Source organism: Temnothorax americanus, unplaced genomic scaffold (genome assembly GCF_048541705.1).
Source record: "Temnothorax americanus isolate GAGA-0224 unplaced genomic scaffold, ASM4854170v1 Scaffold1, whole genome shotgun sequence".
Lineage (NCBI taxonomy): Eukaryota > Metazoa > Arthropoda > Insecta > Hymenoptera > Formicidae > Temnothorax > Temnothorax americanus.
In genome coordinates this window covers 5,593,292-5,614,593 of record NW_027509230.1, presented here as the reverse complement: position 1 = coordinate 5,614,593, position 21,302 = coordinate 5,593,292, and the positions used below count along the sequence as shown (strand labels likewise).

The 21,302-nt window shown below is 37.2% G+C and overlaps 2 protein-coding genes across 3 annotated transcripts; both read right to left on the bottom strand.

The window, feature by feature from the left end:
• Positions 1 to 179: 179 nt before the first annotated feature.
• On the bottom strand, positions 180 to 5,718 carry LOC143897833 (transmembrane protein 19). Its single transcript, XM_077406769.1, has 6 exons — positions 5,115 to 5,718; positions 1,687 to 1,797; positions 1,114 to 1,401; positions 918 to 1,022; positions 548 to 763; positions 180 to 415 (listed from the first exon to the last, which is right to left on the bottom strand). The coding sequence occupies exons 1-6, from the start codon at positions 5,263 to 5,265 to the stop codon at positions 261 to 263; spliced, it is 1,026 nt and encodes a 341-aa protein (XP_077262895.1). The 5' UTR covers positions 5,266 to 5,718; the 3' UTR covers positions 180 to 260.
• Positions 5,719 to 6,216: 498 nt separating this feature from the next.
• Positions 6,217 to 15,633, bottom strand: Spoon (A-kinase anchor protein spoonbill). 2 transcript variants are annotated; one of them, XM_077426351.1, is made up of 6 exons: positions 15,400 to 15,633; positions 9,548 to 10,342; positions 8,872 to 9,387; positions 8,579 to 8,794; positions 8,337 to 8,470; positions 6,217 to 8,258 (listed from the first exon to the last, which is right to left on the bottom strand). In XM_077426351.1, the coding sequence occupies exons 2-6, from the start codon at positions 10,296 to 10,298 to the stop codon at positions 8,160 to 8,162; spliced, it is 1,716 nt and encodes a 571-aa protein (XP_077282477.1). In that variant the 5' UTR covers positions 10,299 to 10,342; positions 15,400 to 15,633; the 3' UTR covers positions 6,217 to 8,159. The 2 variants fall into 2 exon arrangements, with proteins under 2 accessions (XP_077282477.1, XP_077282486.1); XM_077426360.1 differs by lacking the exon at positions 15,400 to 15,633 and adding an exon at positions 11,559 to 12,689.
• Positions 15,634 to 21,302: the final 5,669 nt, after the last annotated feature.

The following is a 21,302-nucleotide window of genomic DNA, read 5'->3' as shown; positions in this document are numbered from 1 at the left end:
TATCAATATTTAAATTATTGCTATTTTGGAATATTTATTATATTAAAAATTGGTATGATAATTTATAATAAATTACACATACCAAAATAATTTTAAGCAAGATCCTTTGTTTGAATCCTAATGTACTATTTTTATTCCTAGGTAAATAGCGCAGAGAAATATACAAGATGTACAATTCGATTTGTTTGAATATAGATAAGATTTATTAATAAATGCAATATTAGAACATTCTGTTTTTAAATAGATTTGAGAGAGACTTTTTATGGCCAGAAAATATTTGCTATTCTTGGAAGAATGAGCGTGATGCCAATAGTAGAAAGAAGATTTACACTGTGATTATCTAGGATCTGTTTACCACAAATGTGTCTTACACCTTTCCCTGGCCGCTCCACTATGGTACCCTTTTCGTCCACTCCTAAAAATACGCATTATTATATATAATAATAAGATTTATCTGTTTAATTTGACGCTAAAAACCATCGAAAAACTCTTCTGGATCTAAAATGATAAAAAGAACATACGAAATCGGAAAGTACAATTGTATTACCTGAATACTGTAAAGTCGCGCCAAGAATAGAATCTAAGATGCTGCCAAAAAGACCTCCGAATGCCGCGACGACTATGATCGGCCATTGTGGTGCTGCTAATTGCAGTACGGCTGTATCAACGGCATTTAATACCACAATATAATAGAAAAGCCCAACCACTAAACCGCCAACGATAGAACATATCAGACCTATCCACGATACACCACCATTTGTTCCTTGAACAACGAAGTGCAAAGAATTCAACCGTTTTATTTACTAACATCTTATTGTAAAATCAGTCAATCTTTCTGGCAATTCGCAAATCAGATATATATGGCTTGTTTTAGCGAGATAAAAAAAAAGTTTATCCCAAAAGGCTATCGTTCTTACCTCTCGGGACGCTTCTCCTCGTCGTGATGAGGAATGGGTCACCCATGCCGACCACCGTACCAATCTCAGAAGCCCACGTGTCACCATTACAACACGCAAATGCTCCTGTAAAATGCAAAATTATAAATTGTTAAAAATTCACCTCGCAATAACATTTTTATTTCTATGAAGAAAATATTTAGATATCGATCGTTACCTATTATCCCAACAGATAACCACGAGCTTCGGTATTCCTTGTCGAAATCGATTGGTCGTTCTCCGCTTCCGACATCTAACAGATATAATAAAGCTAACTGCGTAGCCATGCCACCATTACACAGAACCTGGATCCAATTCCGTTGGCCACCCTCCTTGAAATCTGCTTCGATCTTCTTCTTTTGTACAGACCGAAATTTTGTTACCTTTGATCCAGTGACGAAGAACGCTACGAGAGCCATCAAATGAGCAAAACTCGAGAGTGTCAGGATAAAGCCCATAAAGAAGCCTACCAAAATTAATTAATTATTAATACGGCGATATTACAAGATCTTATCGGAAGTCTACAATTTCACGAAATGTAATTCGATGAGAAGAAAGATATTTTTGTTGACAAAAGTTTATTTCAACTAATTATGAATGCGAGTGTGGCTTTAATTTTTTTCTGATTTAACATATATGAACACATGCACGACTAAATATTTTAATTTTGTATATCATTTAGTGTCTTAATATATATTCTATATTTTTTTTATATCAGTAGATTATACAAAATATATGAAGGTTTCACTACCGAGAATTGCACCGCTGATGTCTAAACTTTTCTTGCGTAAACCCCAAGACGTAAACATAAGTGGAATTATAACTGCGGCCAGCCATCTCCATGGTGAGATCACCGAGTGCTCTAAAATGAAAATAAAATTGATTCAATATTGAGACGTTACTGTATTTTTAGATTCAATTGCAGTTACACGGAGAAAATGTGTAACGTGATTTCAATAAAATTATAATTTTACAGAATAAACAAGGTTTTACATTTCACACAATAAATATTTTCGTCGATAGAGACTTTTCTTCTTGACTTTCAACGCGTCAATCGTTTGAAGAAATTTAAAGTAAGTGAACGAATTATCAAAATCATTCATAGTGTAATAAAAAAGATAAATTTTCAACCATCGTTTAGTCTGCAGATTGACTTTGTGATTAGCGTGATCTATATTATAGATAGATTGAGTATAACAGATAACAATTACGCAATAGCTTTTTCGTAAAAAAAAAGACATGTTAAGTTGTTGATTGGACGACACAACAATATATGTATACAACAGCCTATTCATTTGCTTTATTTGTGCTCTGCTTATTAATTTTTTTTTCGTTGTGTGTGTGTGTGTGTGTGTTGCGCATTTAACTCTTGTCTGCAATAACGCCGCAAATAGAAGATAAGTAAAAGGCTTTATAAGAAGTAACCAAGATATACGAGCGAAAATTAAAAATTTAAATCTCATTTTAATTTTAATCTGCGCGCGACAAACTAAAAAAGAAGGAACAAAGGCCGGTTGAGCAATAAATGTTATCGAGCGATCTTAATGTAGTTCGTGCGCATATTCTCTCAAAGTTTAAATCCAAAAAAAATATAATATCTATGTGTCGCGTGTAACATTCTTTAACCCTCCGTCTGTATACGCTTTAATCATCGTTTATTTAATTTTTTTTTGACAGGCTTGCAAATTTTTTAAGGCCCTTGCACAACGCCAGACAACAGCAATAGGAACAGGAAGTAACCAATAATTCGTTAATTACAACCTAAAAAGTTCGAATGCTATTGTTGGTTGGCAACAGGCAATAGGCATAGAATTTTCAACGTGACAGAAACTCTGTGCGTCTATTGCCTGTGCCACTGTTATTCTACATACATGATTTCCGATTTCTATTCTCTGTTCCTATTGCCTGTTGCCTGACGGCATTGTGCAAGGGCCTTTACAATTACGAGCAGACATCATTTTGGCTCGAACGCCGTAGATCGACGTACTTATACAGATAGAGGGTTAAAAAGGCAAAGTTAAACTAATATTCGTATTTTTCACGACGTCGGTTATCTCAAGTTTCGCAAGTCTTTCGTGTCGCGTTATCGTCACGCGAGATCGTCTGTTTTGATAGGTAGACAGTTAAAAACATCGATAACTATACACGAGTAATTTAGAATATTTATTATTAGTAATAAATATTCCATATGTTGATTGACTTTTGATGACATAAAAAAAATACACGCCATTTGTATTCACTTCTGCATATGCATATATTCCGTTCATCTTGCGTTTCTTATCTATAACGACGTCCACAAGAAGACGATGTTGAAATCGTCTTTTTACAATCAAGACGCACAAACAGGAACTGAACATTTAAATTATTTCAATTTATGACATTTTGTAATTTACATAGTATCCGTGCAAGTTAAGAAGACAAAAATCAATCAAATAGTAAATGTTAATTTCAGCTAAACTGTGAAATTAATAACAGCGGAATTTATTCAAATAATTGATAAACAAATAACAAATAATAAATTGATCAATGATAAATAAATGATATTCACGGACGACGAGAATAACAATAAAAATATTACTTGAAAAAACCAACAGCCTCGACGCGCGAGCATTCAGACAGAGGAAACACGTGACATGTGCTTCGAATACGCTCCAATACACGTGCAGATCCACGCATTTACGATCCCGTGCGTATAAATTCTTGCGAATGATACTAAATGACAAAGTCGTCGTCATCAAGCACGCTGGTCGAATAGCTCGACTAGGAGCCTTGTTTTATCCGCTTTATCGCATCAACGCTTTCACCAATTCTGTCTCATGCGTATATCGAAAGCTCCGTTCGTGCAAAAGAGAAAGTTTTCGCGCATATGCTGTAATTGATACATATCCCTGGTGAAATTTCTCTCAGAATAGCTTTACATAATCTTTCAGAATTTCTATATAAATTTTCAAACTTTTTAGAAGAATTTTCAGATTTTTTTATAGACGAATTGGAACACTTTTCAGAAATGTTAAGAAAGAAAGTCCACGTCTTCTTTACAATTGGTAGTAAGGACTTTGATCGATCCTATTGTTCGTTATTATATAATCGTCATGACAATTCGGTACCATTGATGATTTTGGTCAGCTTAGTCGTCAAGGACGTCAAGACCACAAGATGACCATGGTCAAGACGTTTCGACCATGGATTTTGGTCCATGGTCCTTCTGAATTAATGTAATTTTGCTTACGTAAAAGCATCCTATTTAAATAATTTAATTTATTGCGAAAAATATTACCTCAGCCAGGGTGAGGTAATATTTTTCGCAATAAATTAAATTATGTAAATAGGATGCTTAAGCCCCTTGCACAATAGGCGATAGCGACAGCGACAAAGTTGCCGACAAAGGTATATATAGCTTTGTCGGCAACCTTGTCGCTGTCGCTATCGCTATATCGTTATCGCCTATTGTGCAAGGGGCTTTACACATAAGCATCAAAATTACATTACATCAGTTCCCAATTGTAACGACACGATGTGTTACTCGGGTTTAGAACGTTCAGAAGGACCAAAATCCATGGTTAAAACGTCCTGACGATTATAATAATAGCCAGTAGGGTCGATTGAAGTATTTACTCCTACTTAGGTTAATTATTAACTGGCGAAGTAAAAAGTTACTTATTCGGTTCTCTACAATTCTTTATATATATATGAATTCTGAAATATTCTAAAATCTTTTTCATTCTATAATTTCCGAGAAAAAAATTATAATTATAAAATCCTGAAGAAAAATTTAATATCCATATATATATTTTTTTTAATCTTCATAAATTTTTAAAATATGAAAAATTCTTAAAAATATGAGATGTTATGAGAATTTTTTTCTATCAGGAATTAACGCAATTTGTCTCGGTTTGCGGGATTGACGTCGCACCTGTCATCGTATCCCTCGTGCGACATCCATGACAGTCCTTTTTTTTTTTTCTTCTAACCTAAAAGCCGTGTTTGTCAATCGTTCTCAATCGTATTAAAATACACCGCGACGATCACGTCGCGTGTCAACGCGGATCTAATGGAATCGTCACGTGTCCCAATACGTATATACATATATGTTTACTTATATACGTATATTCGCCGACCTAACCCCTAACCGCGATTGACTCGCGAGCGCAATTAAAATCGTTCGGGTATATACGAGACCTTCCGTCGAGTTGGCGGTGTCTGGCCACAGTATCGAGTAAGCCACGTTCACTATCCAGAAGAGCATCGAGATCGGGATAGCGCAGGCACTCAGGAGTACCGGCATCAGCACGCGGGAGTGCCGGGTCTCCTTGCGACTTCCGAGGGACATCGTGTCACTCAGCGCGTACGCGTCGAACGCATTCGAACTATTCGGAGTGGACCGCGACGGGTCGGTTCAGCCACTTCAGCCACTACGAGGCCGCGTTTTCCACCGTACACGGTACGGCCGAAAGTCGTCTCGAAACCCGCGATACATCAACACAATTGCGCATTGCGCGGGGAGGGAGAAAACGCGCGAGTTGAGTATCTCTCGATCTCTCCTTTACGGACGGCCGAGCCAGCTGTTGACCCCGCGGCAGTTGCGGCACGTCTGCATCTGCATCGTCTCGTCCGCAACACGTGCCGCGAGACGGAACAAGATGGAGAGGAACGATATCCTTTTCCGTCCGTCAAAGGCGTCAAAATAAACGAGAGCCACGAAGAGCCGGAATTTCGAAAGACGCGAACAGCGCGCAATTTGCCATGCGCGAGCGCGAGCTCCGTTCTTTTCGGCTGCGCCGCACGCCACTGGCCATGCACTACAATTACAATTCGGATTTCGGTCCTTCCTTTTCTTCTGTCTGACGCTTAATTGTATATCTGTTTCATTCCGAATACAAAAAGTGCGTAAACATGATACTTCTGTTATGTTCAAGTATCTGTATAGAAATAAATAAAGGAGATTATACATAGAACGCATTATACCATGTTAATTTCTTTCCAGATTTAATCTGTACGTAAGCATCTCTCTCACTAATGTCTCTCGTTACTGGATCAAACGCATCGTGCGTTTTGGACCGAAATTTAATAGTTTAGAAAAAAATTGATTACGTTGTATTAAATTGAAAAAAATATTGCTCTTTAAATTTCTTAATCAACAGTAATGATACACATGGATATCCAAATACAGTACCCTCGCAAATTTCTTAACGAGATCCGGAAGATTTACGTACAATATCGAAAAACACCCGTTTCATAAATTAGCAATTAAAATGTGGATGAGAAAATTTTTATGCGATAATTAGGCTATTTACAAACATCTTTATTCCTGTATTACAATACAAAACAATGGTTTAAATCTTAGCACAACACTGTTCTTTTTGCTGTACTGAATATGCTACATTTTACAGAAGGCGTATAAAAGATGTAAGAGGACTTGCGGTAAAAATTGATGCAAGTCTTAATAACTTCAAGGATTAAACTGATGAATATACAAAAGCTACTAAATGTACTCAAAGCTACTTGATGATTAATACAATGCTAAATGAAGTGTTGTACAAAATTTGAATAGAGTCAAAGATTGCGGTCAGCTACGTATTATATACACGAAAAAGAATTACGAATGATCATTACGTAACGATGTTCATTGCGCCATATCGTCGCTATAATTTTCGCTTTGTTAAAAAATTATAATAAATTATAATAAATCGAGTTGATCGTAGCGCGCGACAAAATTATGTACGTGAGCACTGTGAGCGATTTAATGATTGTGCAACCTTACTTGTATACATTTCCTAGAAAAATATTTCTATATTATGTTTAACCATCAATATTAAATATTAACATTTCATAACTGCCAAACGTTTTCAGTTGAGCGCAATTGCACGAGTTACAAATCATTTATACTCTTTTTTTTTCTCAGTTAACTAGTTTCTACTGCATTGAAATCTTGCATAGAAAAAAAAGTGTTAGCATATCGCGCAAAAATCATCGATATCTAAGTAAACAATTAATCAAATATATATACAGTATACATGCGTACGTCTGGATTAATCCGAAAGCTTAGTCTCCATCTTTTGAAATGGCAAAAATCTCGGAAATCATTTCAAGAAAATGATTAGCAAGCATAAAATAATTTTATGCCACGACAGTGAAGTTGTGCGAAATACAAGTTACTGAAAAATAATGTTCGAAAGACGAATCTTTAAATGAATTAGCAACCTTTAAATAATTTGAAAAGATAACGCGGGACGTGTTAAATGAAATGCGACATTTAACAACTTCTACGGTAACGAGTTTAATCTACGGTGACTTAAATTTAAACGTGAAATGAAATGAAATTATTTCTATTAGTTCTCGAATCGTCCCCAATCAGAAATAGATATGAGTCACGTAGAAACGAATTTCCTAATTCGTCTTAGTTATTCGATACAATGTTCTAGTTTAAATGTGACACTACTTTGTTAAATTTTAAGTTATTGTTTTCTCTACTCTACGATCAATATAGCAATCTTTATAAATTTCTCTTTTTCTAAATATAAATATTCTACACAATCGGTAAACTATTTTACAATATATACAAAAGTACAATAAAGATGTAGAGGAGGATTAAACGCGGTTGCATTTTCTTTGCGACAGTCTCAAGGCGCTTAGACGATGAAAGCGATTTTCTGAATGTATTATATGAAATTATCTGAAAGACTTGTCTCGCACATTATCGGTAAGAATTCAGTTTCTCAGATAAAAGAGAGAAAATATCACGGCCGATAGAAGTCGGAGAATAATGTTGTAAAAAGTTCTTACGTTCGGACTAAATCAAATCTTTTGTACTTGTCAGAACTCGTTTGAGACAACGAGTTTTGTGCTCACAGAAGTGCGTTCTTTCTGAGCAATGTTTAAGGGAGTACTTTAAATGCTACTTAAACGCGATCAAAATATCATGTCTTCTGTACAGCTAAATATAGTCTTATTGATCATTGTTAGAATGATATATATACTGCGTTATTTACTATATCTCTATGTAAATAATCAACCATTAGGAAATATGTGTGTCAGAGTATTCACAGCGATTTCAATAAAGTATTACGCAGAAGTACATGAGTAAAGAACGAAGTCAAAAAGCGAAATAATCAATTTCGACACGATTAAAGGGGATTTTATCAATGGCGATTGTACTAAACTCTAGTCCATACTGACTAAGAATCGCGGATTATGCGTGAAAATTGTAGAGTTTCTTGACAACTCTTATGTACAGATGGATTCAAGTGTTTCTGGCTTCATCTGGTCCCATGCTACTTGTTCAGCATGTCCGTTCATTACTAGTTCTTCAGTAAGGGAAATTAACTTAAAAAAAATCAATTAATTTCTATTAATTTGCGCATCTGCAAAGAGATTCTCGAAGATTGGATAATAACTACTTACCCCGTAATTTTGTATCATGAAATAAATATTTGCATAAATATTAGTTTGGATGCGTCCTTCAATCTGAGCTTGAGCAGCAACTCCCTTCGAGGAACAATTTTGTACCACATTGTAAGCTTCTGTCGACCATTTACCTGCAAAGGAGTAACATAAAAGTATAATTACATATCCAAAGATAAATAATTTTGAGTAGAGATGTATAATCTGGAAGAATAGTATACATAACGTCAATATATAGTTACCGTTCTTTGGCTGAATATTTGCTAAAAAGATTTCGATGGCTTGGAAGGGTAGGCTCAAATAATTATATATCAATGGCCTACATTGCGAATTACTAAATTGCCAGTAACCACCGTGATCGAGTAATCGTACTACGCTTCTCTCTCCCGATGAATCTGGACATTCAATGCATCCTCTAACCCATTTGTCGCTCCAATATACAGCCACGTAATCACCCTCTACAAAGTAAAAATGTATTGTGTAATCCGAATATCCTGATTTCTTTTTTATTCAACGTATTAAGGTTATCACTTACTGTTCAATACATCTGGAACTGGCAGCAATTCATTGTTATACCAATACATCATGCTGTCTTCCAAATTTTGCAAAAGGAGAAATGATGGATGAGTCGGAAGCTGAACGAAGAGCCAATTTGGCTTGACAATGTGAGAGATGTTAATGTCATTATTAACACCCTCAACCAGGGACAGGGGCCGTTGAATCGGGACATTATACACAACTTCTTCGATCACCTCGGCTATTGTCGCAAGCTCCGCTAATGTTACTTGTGGAAACCTTTTCTCCGGAAACTTCTGCCTTACCATTTTAAGCGCGATTTTAATTCCCTCAACACTGCCTCGTATCGAGCAAATCTTATGATCGCCATCGCAAGGATGATCGTTGACGTATATACCGACATTTGCCTTCGTTCGGATACTGTGTAAGAAGCTGCCGTGACGGCCAATCAATCTGCCCACTAGATGTTGAGGTATAGCAAAGTTATACGTGGTTGGTGCGGTACTATCCTTCCTGCATCCGTTAATACTTCCACCTGTATGAGAAAATAAAAATTTAGAGAGTTCGTAACTCTCTAAATCTGGACGAAACAATAGTTCGTTTAACTGTGTTCTCTTAGAACCAATACTTTACGACTCTACTAATAAATAGATTGATGAAATACTTCATCAGCAGCACAAATTATCGATATTCACCTTTTCCGCTATCCGTGTTGCTTCCTTCGCTCTCGGCTCCGTCTGTGACGCTGCCGTCCAGAACTACGGAAACCGGGCTGTGATTGGCAGAGTCTCTTTCATCGGCCTCTTGTCCCTGAGCGTTGATGTGTCCCTCGGATTGCTGCCCGTCCTCCTTGTAATCATATTCGTCCGTGGCATAATTTTTCTCCGTCTCACAACGCAGAGACTTCTCTTCCTCGCCGGCGACGTTTTGAAATATTCTCGTTACGTTATCAACGTTCTTCTTAGACGTGCAGAAATTTGCGCTTTTGGAACTTGTGCTCGTGGCGATCATTTCGAAGTAGCTCGCATTTGGATTATTGTCCAACTCTACATCTGAACTGCGTATCGTCTCGGTGTCCGGGTGCCTAATCTGGCTGCTACTACAGATGGCGGATTGCGACGTTGAATTCTTATACGGAATATCCATGCTCTCGCTAACCTTCCTTGAGACGCGAGTCGGCTCTTCTTGTCGCGTGTAACAGCAGCTATCTGAGGATCCCTGGTTCGTCTCCTTCTGAACGCCGGACTCATAGAGGCTGGTGTCAACCTCCTTCTTATCATTTGAAATCGCCTTTTCTATGCAATTTGATTTCGCAGTCCCACCCGAGTCATTCCATTGTAGTTCACCTCTTTCTACCCGACGGCGTTTGTACCAATAGAGAGCGACGCCGACAAGAGTCACCACCGGCACTGCCCACTTGGTTAGCTGTACACGAACCGAATTCATAGTGCGAGTCCACGGTAGCTGCCGTTACTGGAAATTCGCTGATACTGAAATCGAGGTAAACACAAAACAGCTTTAAAATCCTTATTATTTCAACGAATACTTAAGCAACTATTATTTCAAGCAGTTAGCATTAGCTGTTTTTAATATTTATATATGATATGCTAAACACCATATATGTATATAATACTTTTTAAAATCTTCTGTATAAAAACTAATAAAGAGATATAATTATCCAGATTATCCTGCTACGAACGATAAAGGAATTAAAAGTAAACATCTGCTGATCAGCGATTAGCACGCGAAAACAACCCAGGTAAAACGAGACGGCATGCCGACGTCGAATTCCATCAACTTTCCTTCGCGTACGACAATTAAATTCTCTATTCACACATCACATGACATGAAAATTTTAACACTAATAGAATATAAATCTTATTTTAATGAAATATTATAATTCCATTAGAATTAGAATAAAAGTTCTGAATTTAATGGAATTATAAATCACGTAACCGGCGAAGAATTAATCATATTAAAATAAGATTTATATAAGGTCATATAAATTCCATACAAATTAATCTTTTTCTACAGTATTCTATTCTGTACGAACATCTCTGTTAATCCCTGAATCAATATATAAACGATTAGTTCTTAAGCGTCGTCTACAATGGCAGCAGGAGTAGTGGATTAAAATTATAAGGCTTCAGAATAAGTTGGTTTTCCGATATAATAGAGTAAGGCCATAAGCGAAACGGTTGAATTCCATTTCCTACGGTCTCAACCAACTACTCTCTTTAAACACTCGCAAAAAAACGAAGTAACACTCATGCTTAGAGAGACCTTCAGTAGGCACGATGATGTATACAATAAAGCGCCACATCTGTTAAGAAAATATTATTTGAAGTATTAAATGTGTGGATAACGTTTTTAATTTATCGATATCGTACACACATTTAAAAACAATATATAAACAAAAAGTTAAATGTACTCTCGGGTTATTATATATTTAACAGTAAAAAAAAAAAAAAAACAATCAAATACTTCGTGATGTCAAATTTTTGATAGCGAAGTAATCACTGAAGCCTCAGATCATATCATCAAAGCAATGAAGCACAGCATTCTTATGTCATCGTTAGGATATGATCTCACAGATGTATACAAAAATATATAGATATAAGAATTTAGAAATTCAAAGATCTGAACTGTGATATTGAAAAATCTGATATCGAAGCACACGCACACACTTACTTTATATTAACTTACATAAACATATGATCGACCGACGAGCAAACGTCTCCAGCTGGTCGCGATAATAACCGAGTTGCCTCTCGTGTATTCGAGATATTTCGTCATAATCGCCAAGGGATATCTAGACGGTAAGACTGCGCAACATCTTAAAGTAAGCCCGAAGCAACACGCACCGAAATTAATCGAAAGATTGATTACGTGGGCACATCGATGCCAGCACGGCTGGAGTCTCTACGTCCTACTACTGCTCGCGGATTTTCAACACGTGGTTCACGCCGAGGACCAGTTTGGACTGGAACTGTTCGCGCCGGTACGCAGGCGTGATCATGTAAGATGGCATTCACACCGCGATCAAGATCTTCCTACTTGTGTGGTATAGGGCCACACAAAAGTAATGAGCGAGTAATACTTAGAAATAATTTAAATCTTCTTTCATCTCTCGGTCAAGATAAAATAGACCCCTCTAGAGTATGAAGTCATTTTTTTGTATATATTAGGTCTGATTTGCCGTTAATGATTTTACTGTTATCTCAACAGCGATACGCAGTTAGCGATATGATTTCTGGGTCAACAGAAACAAACGAACAAAAAATTATCAAACCGGCGCGACATGATATATTTTCATACACATATGTTCAACGGAATGTGTACATGAGCGCGCATAAGGCGTGAAAATATTTAGTCAAATTTTATCGATATGTTCTACTCTAATGGATAAAATTGATGAAAAAATATATCAACAAGAAAAGTCTACAAACACAGAAACATTCCGTAGAACTGCGACTTATAATACCATCGCAATATCCGAAATAGAATGATTAAATTGAATCTGATAAAAAATTACTAATCATTTTTCTTTTTCTTTTTTTGTCAAAAGTATATGATAATATCAATGCGTGATATATAAGTTAAAAATTCATCTAAATTTCAATATAATTCGATTACAAAATATAAGCCACGATCAAATTGGCGGATGGAAGTAGGCTTTCGAGATTTGGAGCAATTTTACATAAATATGTAAACACGGATGATTTGGAAATCAAGTCAAAAATTTATTGAGTGCTAAATAGAAAGCAAATATATTGCACAACAGTAGCAACATGTTTGAAATGTTTGGAATTGATTTAAATTCCAAAAAGAATTCACACACACACACACACACGTCTTAATTATTTTTTAAATATTAACAAAGACGAAATAGCGCTGCTACAGCATATTCTAGCGCAGAAAAAAAAGACATTGTGTAAAAGGAAGAGAATAAAAAATAAAAGTTATACATGCGGAATCGTTCAGTATAAAGTAAATTGAGACTATTGCGTAGGAAAACTACATTACATGATCAAATAGAATAGAATATATTTTTTTCATGTATTCAGTATTTTCTTTTTAACTTTATCGCTACGAAAAGCCATAGTGAATCATCAAAAATTTTTGCTATGCATATAAAGAGAGTGGCAATTTTGTTAGCAAAGTCATTAAAGAAACATTAAAAATACTTTCATTGAGCAAATATTAATAATTTTTTAGCTGACAGTTTGCACAAATACGTTACCGCTGAAAAAGAATCTTTTGTCGTGTTCGTCGATAATATATTATTTCAGATTTACTCATCACTTCTTTAGGCACTGATGATCTATACAAATTTCGAATAAAAAAAAATTGGGCAACATCTCAAGAAAAAAACATGCTAGCGTTATAGGTAAAAGCATACTGGTTCAACGTGCTCTCGGAATGTTGAATCTGCATCGCGCGAGACTAATGAGGTAACCGGTGCGAGTAAAGCTTAATAAAAGCATCAAGAGGAAAGGCGGAAATCGCGGTGACTCGATAAGCTAAAGCAAATCTCGTCGATTCAACCTGTAACTTTCAACTTCCTATTTAGATAAAGTTTTATTAAAGTTCTCGATGTCTTGACATCACCGCAATCATATCATATTCATCAAAAACTAAAAAATGAAAACTAAAAAAGCGTGTAATATTTTTGCACTACAATTCAAAATAAATTAGTTTTGTAAATTTAAATAAAAGATCAACGAACAAAATATATAAGTAGTCACAAAGAATTATCCGGAATCAATCTTTTCCTTTTCTTTTTTCATTTTTAATAAGGATATAATTAGCTGTTGCATTTTCTACCTCAATTATAGTCAGTCAGTGTTCGTGGGGAGTAAGACTGTGCAATATATTGACTAAAATTTTGATTTGTGTAAATGGAAGATATCAAAATGTTAACTTATACACAGTATGTCGCAGAATTGTACGTGGAACGCACAGTAAAACGTAACGCGCGTAAAAAAAAGGCAACTTTTTTTCTCTGGCAAAATCGAGAGTCCAAACAGTTTTTAAATGACAACAACTCAACTAACGAATAAGAGTTCTAAATTATGCATTCAATAACACAAATTGAAAATTTTAAACGTCATTTTTTACACAAAAATTTTATAAGTTATTCACAATAATTAACATTGCATTACGCGCGTGCAATTTTAATGCAAAACTCGCGCATTTAATTGATTGTAATATTAAAATTATATCTGAAACAATTCGTACTGTTAAAAAAGTAGAATCTAATAACGTGTAAGTGGGAAAATACATAATAGTAATAGATAATTTAAATCATAAAACGCTAAAAAATAAGATTTTAAAGAACTATTTATCTCCCACTGATTGCGAGATCATCTCTACTAACATATGTCACGAAAATGTACATGGTTAGCAATGGAAATTATGTATCCCTAAAATCATTAGATATGCACCAAATTGAACATTTACAAAAATAAAATTATAAAATAAAAAACTTTTACGAAATTATAAACATGTAAGATACAAAAGAAAAATAAATAATATTAATTCAACGAAATATTATTAAACTAAATTTATTAGAAAATAAAATGGAAATTCTATTCTTTTTTCAAACGCGTAAAAATTTCTTTCTTGTAATAATTTTTATTACTTTTCTACGTATGTTTAATTAACTCGTTAATTAATTATAAAGTTTTTGTCAACAAAATAACAATAATAAATGATATATTTAGAATCAGAAGATAATCAACAGAAAGTTTAAGAATTGAAATAAATTAATTAAAAATATTACAATTGCCAAAGAGAGCGTAAACTGTATAGAAGTTTCTTTTATTAAATATATGTAAAAAGGCATTGAATAAATCTATACGTAGAAATAAAATATTGTTACTTGCACATAGTTCAACGCGTAGCCTATCTTTGTCTATATATAAAAATATAAAATATCTGAATTGCCACATATTGAACGTTATCTTATCTAAATAAACAATTTTTTGTACACCTCTATCAAAATCTATATATAAAATAAATGAACACATTAAGACTACACAAAATGTTTCATTAGCTATTCTACATGCAAAAAAAGAACACGGATACAAATTTTGGCTGAGACAAAATGGAATATAAAAACAAGATAATAAATATAGAATAACACAAACAGAACCATGTGCAACAATCCACAACCATAAGATACAACCGGGAAACGGTAATTCATGAACAGACACGTGAATAGCTGTCGCACGTATCGCTAGATAGAGGAGAGGAAGAGAAAGAGGAAGAATTCGCTATGGTATGTACAACTGGTTACAAATAATGTTGAAACATACGGGTATCTGTTCTCAGAATTCACGCCGCTCATCGATCCCCGTTCACCGCCGGCCGTACGGCTATACCTGCCTCCGTTGCTCGTAGCTCATTTATGCGGCCTCTCGGCCGCCCGTACCCGTACGAGCAACCGGAAGAGAGATAACGAAAGACGGGACGGGCAAGCAGCCGCATAAAGGCGAGCCGTAGGGGAGGCACGCACGAGGTCCGCCGGGATTAACTTACTTACCGTTGTTATTAACGTTTCGCGAGGCTGCGACGGACTTGCGATCGGTCGTGCACCTCGTTCGAAGCCCCCTGAAAAGACTTTCGGCGCGCCGTACGACGTACGACCAACTTGCGGCGATATTTCTGCGAGCGCACGACGCCACGTGCTAGCAGTGTTTCTCTGAGTAACGGAATACGGACATGGCGACGAGCGACGAGCGACGACTCCGCTAGCTTTTCGCAGTTTTCGCCCTTTTGGTGGGTGGCCTGACTGGCCTGCTGCTGGTGATTTTCCGCGCTCTCTCGCGACTCTCGCCGCGTCGAGCGCACCCTACCGGCCGCTGCCGCGAGACACACGCGAAGCGGGACGACCAATTGCCTGTCGTTACGCTTTATCATTTTCGAAGAGGCGAGAAGCTGATTGGCGCGGCTGCGTGGAACGCGCGTCACTTCCCTAGCGTTCGCCCGCGTCGGTCGCGCGTCCTATAATAGAGCTGCGTTCGGAAATTTCATTCGGGTGCACACCATGCATCGTTCTGTTCTTCTTCAATTTGTAGTAAATAACAAAGATAGAACGACGCGGTGTGCACCCGAATAAAAGTTTCCGAACGCAGCCCTACGTGCAAACGGAGTGGGAAAAAAAAACCGGAAGTGAATAAATGAGCCAACATCCAACTGGGAAACCAGGTAAACTTATAGTTGAATCGAACTCATCAACATTTAATTAGCATTAAATCAACTCATCATCAACCAATTATACTACGTGAGCATTAAAAAGATAGGTGAAAGATAAAACGCACACATATAAATTGAAAAAATAGGTAATTAGTGGGAGCTGGAAGCTTTCCAGCAAGCGACACAAGTCGACACAAGTGTCGTTTTGTCTTTGTTACTCATTGCCGAAGAAGAAAAATCGAGGAAAAATAGAACGACGTTTGTGTCACTTGCTGGAAAGCTCCCTGTATATATATATATATGATAATAAAACAAGTTAAGCGATAAGATATTAGTTGGGGATTTTTTAACTAATAGTCACGAAATACGAAATACGCACACTACATTTCATATTCGTATTCGTCCTAATGAGATTATAGAGATTATAGAGTATAGAGATTGTCATCTGATAACTTTTCGTTGACTATATATGTATAATATTAATTTAAGCCCCACGATTCTTGACATAATAACCGGCAATACCGACCGATCAACTATTTATCTCGTTTCAAGATATATACATAACCGATCCCCTGACATACCTACTGCGAAACTAAAATCTTTCAGTTGGTAAATATGTATAACTTTGTTTCTGTATCTGACGCGAGATGGCGCGCTAAGAATTTCATTTGAATTTCTACTCGAGTCCCATGTCCCATGTACGCGCGCGTGGCGTTTGTCGATTTGGTCCCGCTCGTATAGGGCGGAGATTATCAAACCTTTCGTGCTTGAATAGAAGATACAAATTAAAACAAGTAAGGAAAGAGGTATACAAGACCGATATAATCATATTGAGAAAAACAATCGTTAGATTGGTATTAAAGTTTTGAAACTTAGACCTTAAGAATTTAAGAATTCCATTTATACAATGCATTTATGCACGGACGCTCCCTCTGGTCTCTCTCTCTCTCTCTCTCCTCGTCTCTGTCCGCTAGCCACTCTCTCTATTCCCTTCCGCTCGTTCTCTCTCTCAAATCATAATTATTTCATAAAGAATACAGAAATATCTATTGGTCTAGGACTCGAAGACCTTCGAGTGGTGCATGCGGGGTCGTTTGATCTGGATGCGGGGCGTCGGGACGCAAGGTTACAGCGGTCGTCGGGTCAGCAACACCACGGCCGTCCCTCCCGCTTTTCCCTTTCCACCCTGACCGCCATCCCTCGTCCTCCCACCGCCATCGCCACGCTCGATGTACGTCTGCCCTTCCTTTCTAACCCTCCTCCTCACCGAGAATGAGAGAGACAGAGAGAGAGAGAGAGAGAGAGAGAGAGAGAGAGAGAGAGAGAGAGAGAGAGAGAGAGAGAGCTGCCGCCCTTCCACCCGTCTCCCTCCCTCGTTGTCCTCTATTTGCCCTCACTCACTAGTACCAGGGCGTGCCATCTTTGCGAATCTACCGAGATTCTTATTAATAGTTATTGCGACAAGGGATCACCCTTATTTTTCCATGTACAGTATTTCTTCCCGATATTTAACAAAAAAAAGCGTTACAACGGACGGCTTAGAGGCATAAGCATTTGCAGTTTGATAAATAAGCGCTCCAGTATTACAATAAATCGTCTTCGCCTCTAGGCTATACATATCTTTTCAAAGCTATCCTTGATAATTCGTCAAAAGAATTAACTCTGCAATAAAATATCAACTTTCCACTAATGAATTTTAAATTAATGATTAGTGATAAAATATTTTTTATTGTACTTTTAATTTAATTTTAAAAATTAATTGTACTTGAGAGCGAGAGAGAGAGACAGACAGACAGAGAGAGAGAGAGAGAGAGAGGGAGAGAGAAAGAGAGAGAAGCGAAGGAGAAAAAAGAGAGACAGACTTCTAACTGAGAAATTATACTAACAACTAATTGTAGAAATTATGAAACGATTGTTACTATCGACGTCATGGTAAAACGCAACAGTCAGCGTCACCCCTTCGATGTCGCATTATTTTTTTATAACGCTGCCCTTCCATCGCGATATTTTACCACGGCTTGCACGGACCAATGCGGTAGTCGAGTCGCTTGCAAACAGCCTGGTGGAGGGGGTGTCTGGGTCACCCCCTTTCATGTTAGTCTGTCTGTCTGGCTGGCTACTTTCCTGGGGTTCGCAACCCCTGCTTGCCAAACGTTATACGAACCATGACACTGAAATGCACCGATTGTTTATGCGCACAAAGTCTCATCCATAATCAATGTTTTGCATTCCCCGTTAAATAATTCGCTCTTGCAAACCAATTTTATTCTCCGGCGCTCTCTTAATTAAAAAAAAAAAAAAAACGATCGCATTGTTGAATAACAAATGCTTCTTTCTAGTAATTTTCAGGGTGTTGACGTGATTCTTCTACGTATTATGATAAATATATATCTGCTTTGTTAACAACCATTAATTTCAATGAGAATGAAAGGGAAATCCGACGTAGAACTGATCGAACTGACTTTCCGATGCAGAACTAACTTTCATGCTAATGCGGGCGATCACCTTGCGCTCTCTCTAACAACCTATTAATTCTAATTAGTTCTAATTACGAGAAAGTGTAAAGAGTAATTTTAAAATGTTATGCTGCAGATTATCGCGATGACTTTGTTCTGATTACTTTTAATTTTTCACGTAACATCGATATCGATATCGTTAATATGTAAATATTGATATAACTCATAATTGTATCGATGGAAAAGTAGTATTTGTTTTCTCAGTGAAGTAAAAAATATAATAAAAATTTTTGAATCCTTTATCAAATAGATTCATCTTTTTTTTGCAGAGTGTCTCTAATGAGTCCGGATGATTCTTGACGACTTCCACCTGGTTGATGACATGACCACCTACAACTGTGACCGCCGGAATATCGAGTACGCTGATCTTAACGTGAGTCACTGCTTCATTTTTTCTAATATTATTGCGTTCGCATCGAGCAGTCAGCTGTCAGGTCAGCTGATTTGAAAAATCAATAGTAGGTTTTTTTGACATTTAAAAATCGATCTCCGTGACGGCGAGGTGTTAAGTTTAAAAAGCTCTGATCGAAGTCGGCGAGCCACGATGATATGCGATGCGTTTTGACCAACGCGAATAGATATTCTCTGTGATTTTCTGATTATGATTGTGTTTTCTTGTGTTAACATTGAAGTGTTGTTTCTCCTTTCTGTAACCACAATGTATTTATAAGTGTGCCACGCGCGGTAGCAAATGATTCTCGGGTGTGAAAATATTTGTAATTGTAATAAAATGTATACATATAGACCAGTTTAAAATTCAAACAAGAATAGAGAAATAAATTCGACGATAGTAAAATTTAAGGCATTGATGGCCGATATTTAAATCAAAGCATAGATGAAAATCTTAAAATCAGAATAGCTGACATACATGGAATAAATAAACAATTGTATGTTAACTTTAAAATAGAAAAAAATCTAAAGATATTTTACAGTAATAATAAAAATCGAATTTTTTATATTATAATTTTAATTTCGTAATTTAATTGCTAATCATGAAACATGAAAATAAGTGGGACTTTATATGCGGGGGGCAATACGCGAATGCACAGTGAAATTTTTTTACGAATGGATGAACGATATATCGCGTTTATCGTGCTTGGGTGGTGCAACGGTTTATCAAGCAGACGGGGTTTTGCACCCTCGTTTCATCGGCTATATAGTATAGGGTTCTAGAAGCAGCTACAGCTACCCGGTGGAGGGAGAATCGTCTACTGGAGGGGGTGTCTGGGTCAATCCCCTCCCGTCTGGGGGTTCGCAAAACCAAACGCATTTCCCGGGGTTCGCAAATCCGTGCGCGCGCGGCATTACGAATGGAAGTCCCATGACACATTTTCGATCGCCGGCAATGTTCCATCGAAAATGTGGGCTTGACGCCAGTAAAAGATACTTTTAGATTAAACTGCGTATCATTGCATCTCCGCATAACGCACTTGCTTGCAGGATCTAGCAGGTTCTAGGTTCTCTTGATAAAAATTTTTTCTCTATCAAAATATGATTACACGGTGTTCTTAGATATAGGAATAATATATATATATCTGATCTCATAGAATAGATTATATAAGTGTAAAATTATTAGAGGACTATATCAGAAACACATAACACCTATAGAGAAATCGATAACGAGAAAACTATGTCGAACCTTCGAGGTCCCGTGAATTAACTGTAATTAACGTTAATCAGCACAACATATTTCAACGTCGATCATGCCTTTTTCGGGTTGTTTCGCACGGGTTATCTTTCGCCGCACACTTCTCGTCGCGGTTATCGCGGGTTTTTTTTTTCAGGAAAATGCACAACACGCGGACACCTCGCCAAGTAGTGGGCCGCGGGCATCTACATACGCGCATAATGCACGTGCTCGGGGAAGAAGGCACACGCATTGCAAGTAATAAAACTCGACGAAAATGAGTCGACGAGCATAAAAGTGGCACAATTGGTTCAGTGGGGCGGTGCCCCTGCGGCCTTGGCTCGGGACAGTGAACCCCGTGGCCATGCGAAACGCGTGCAGCCACGCGCGCGCGAGTGTTGCACACGGTGTCCCATGCACTCCACCTCCCTCCGCCCCCGATACCACGCCGTGTGTGTTGCGTGTCCTCCTCTACCCCTCCCTCTTTTCTCTCTCTCGCGTGAGTGCCGCGGACTTTTTCCCTTCCTTCGTCCCCCGCGCTGCACCCATTTTGCACATATGCAACGTCCACTCTCGGACGTTTCACTCGTCGTAATGCTTTCAGGGCCGGGTAAAATAACACAGTTCGGCTAAATATTGGCCCGTATTCGCGGTAAACGTTAGCCCGTCCGATCAACTTTTAGCCCATCACTTTGTCATTCTTAGTTAATTTTTGCTCTTGAAGTAGCTCTAGATCCCACGTGCTACTCATATGTCTTTTAATATTATTGGTTTTGCGGATGGATAAGTTCATCTTTTCTTCTCGTAAGGCAACTATCTTTATTTCATGCAGGATGAGAATATCCTGTTGAATATATAAACGCATATATATAAACGCAAATACTCCCAGACTCTTAATATTGACGACGTGATATAAATTCCATCTTCTTATTCCTAAATAGGAATCGGGAAATGCGATTAACATATAAATAATAAATTTCATTAAATAATAATCCTTCAAATTCTCGAATTTTACGCCCTGTTAAAATATAATAAAGAATCCCCTCGCGCGAAAAATCAGCTCGAGTGGATTGCTGAAGATGGGAAAGTATTAGCAGATACGTCTCG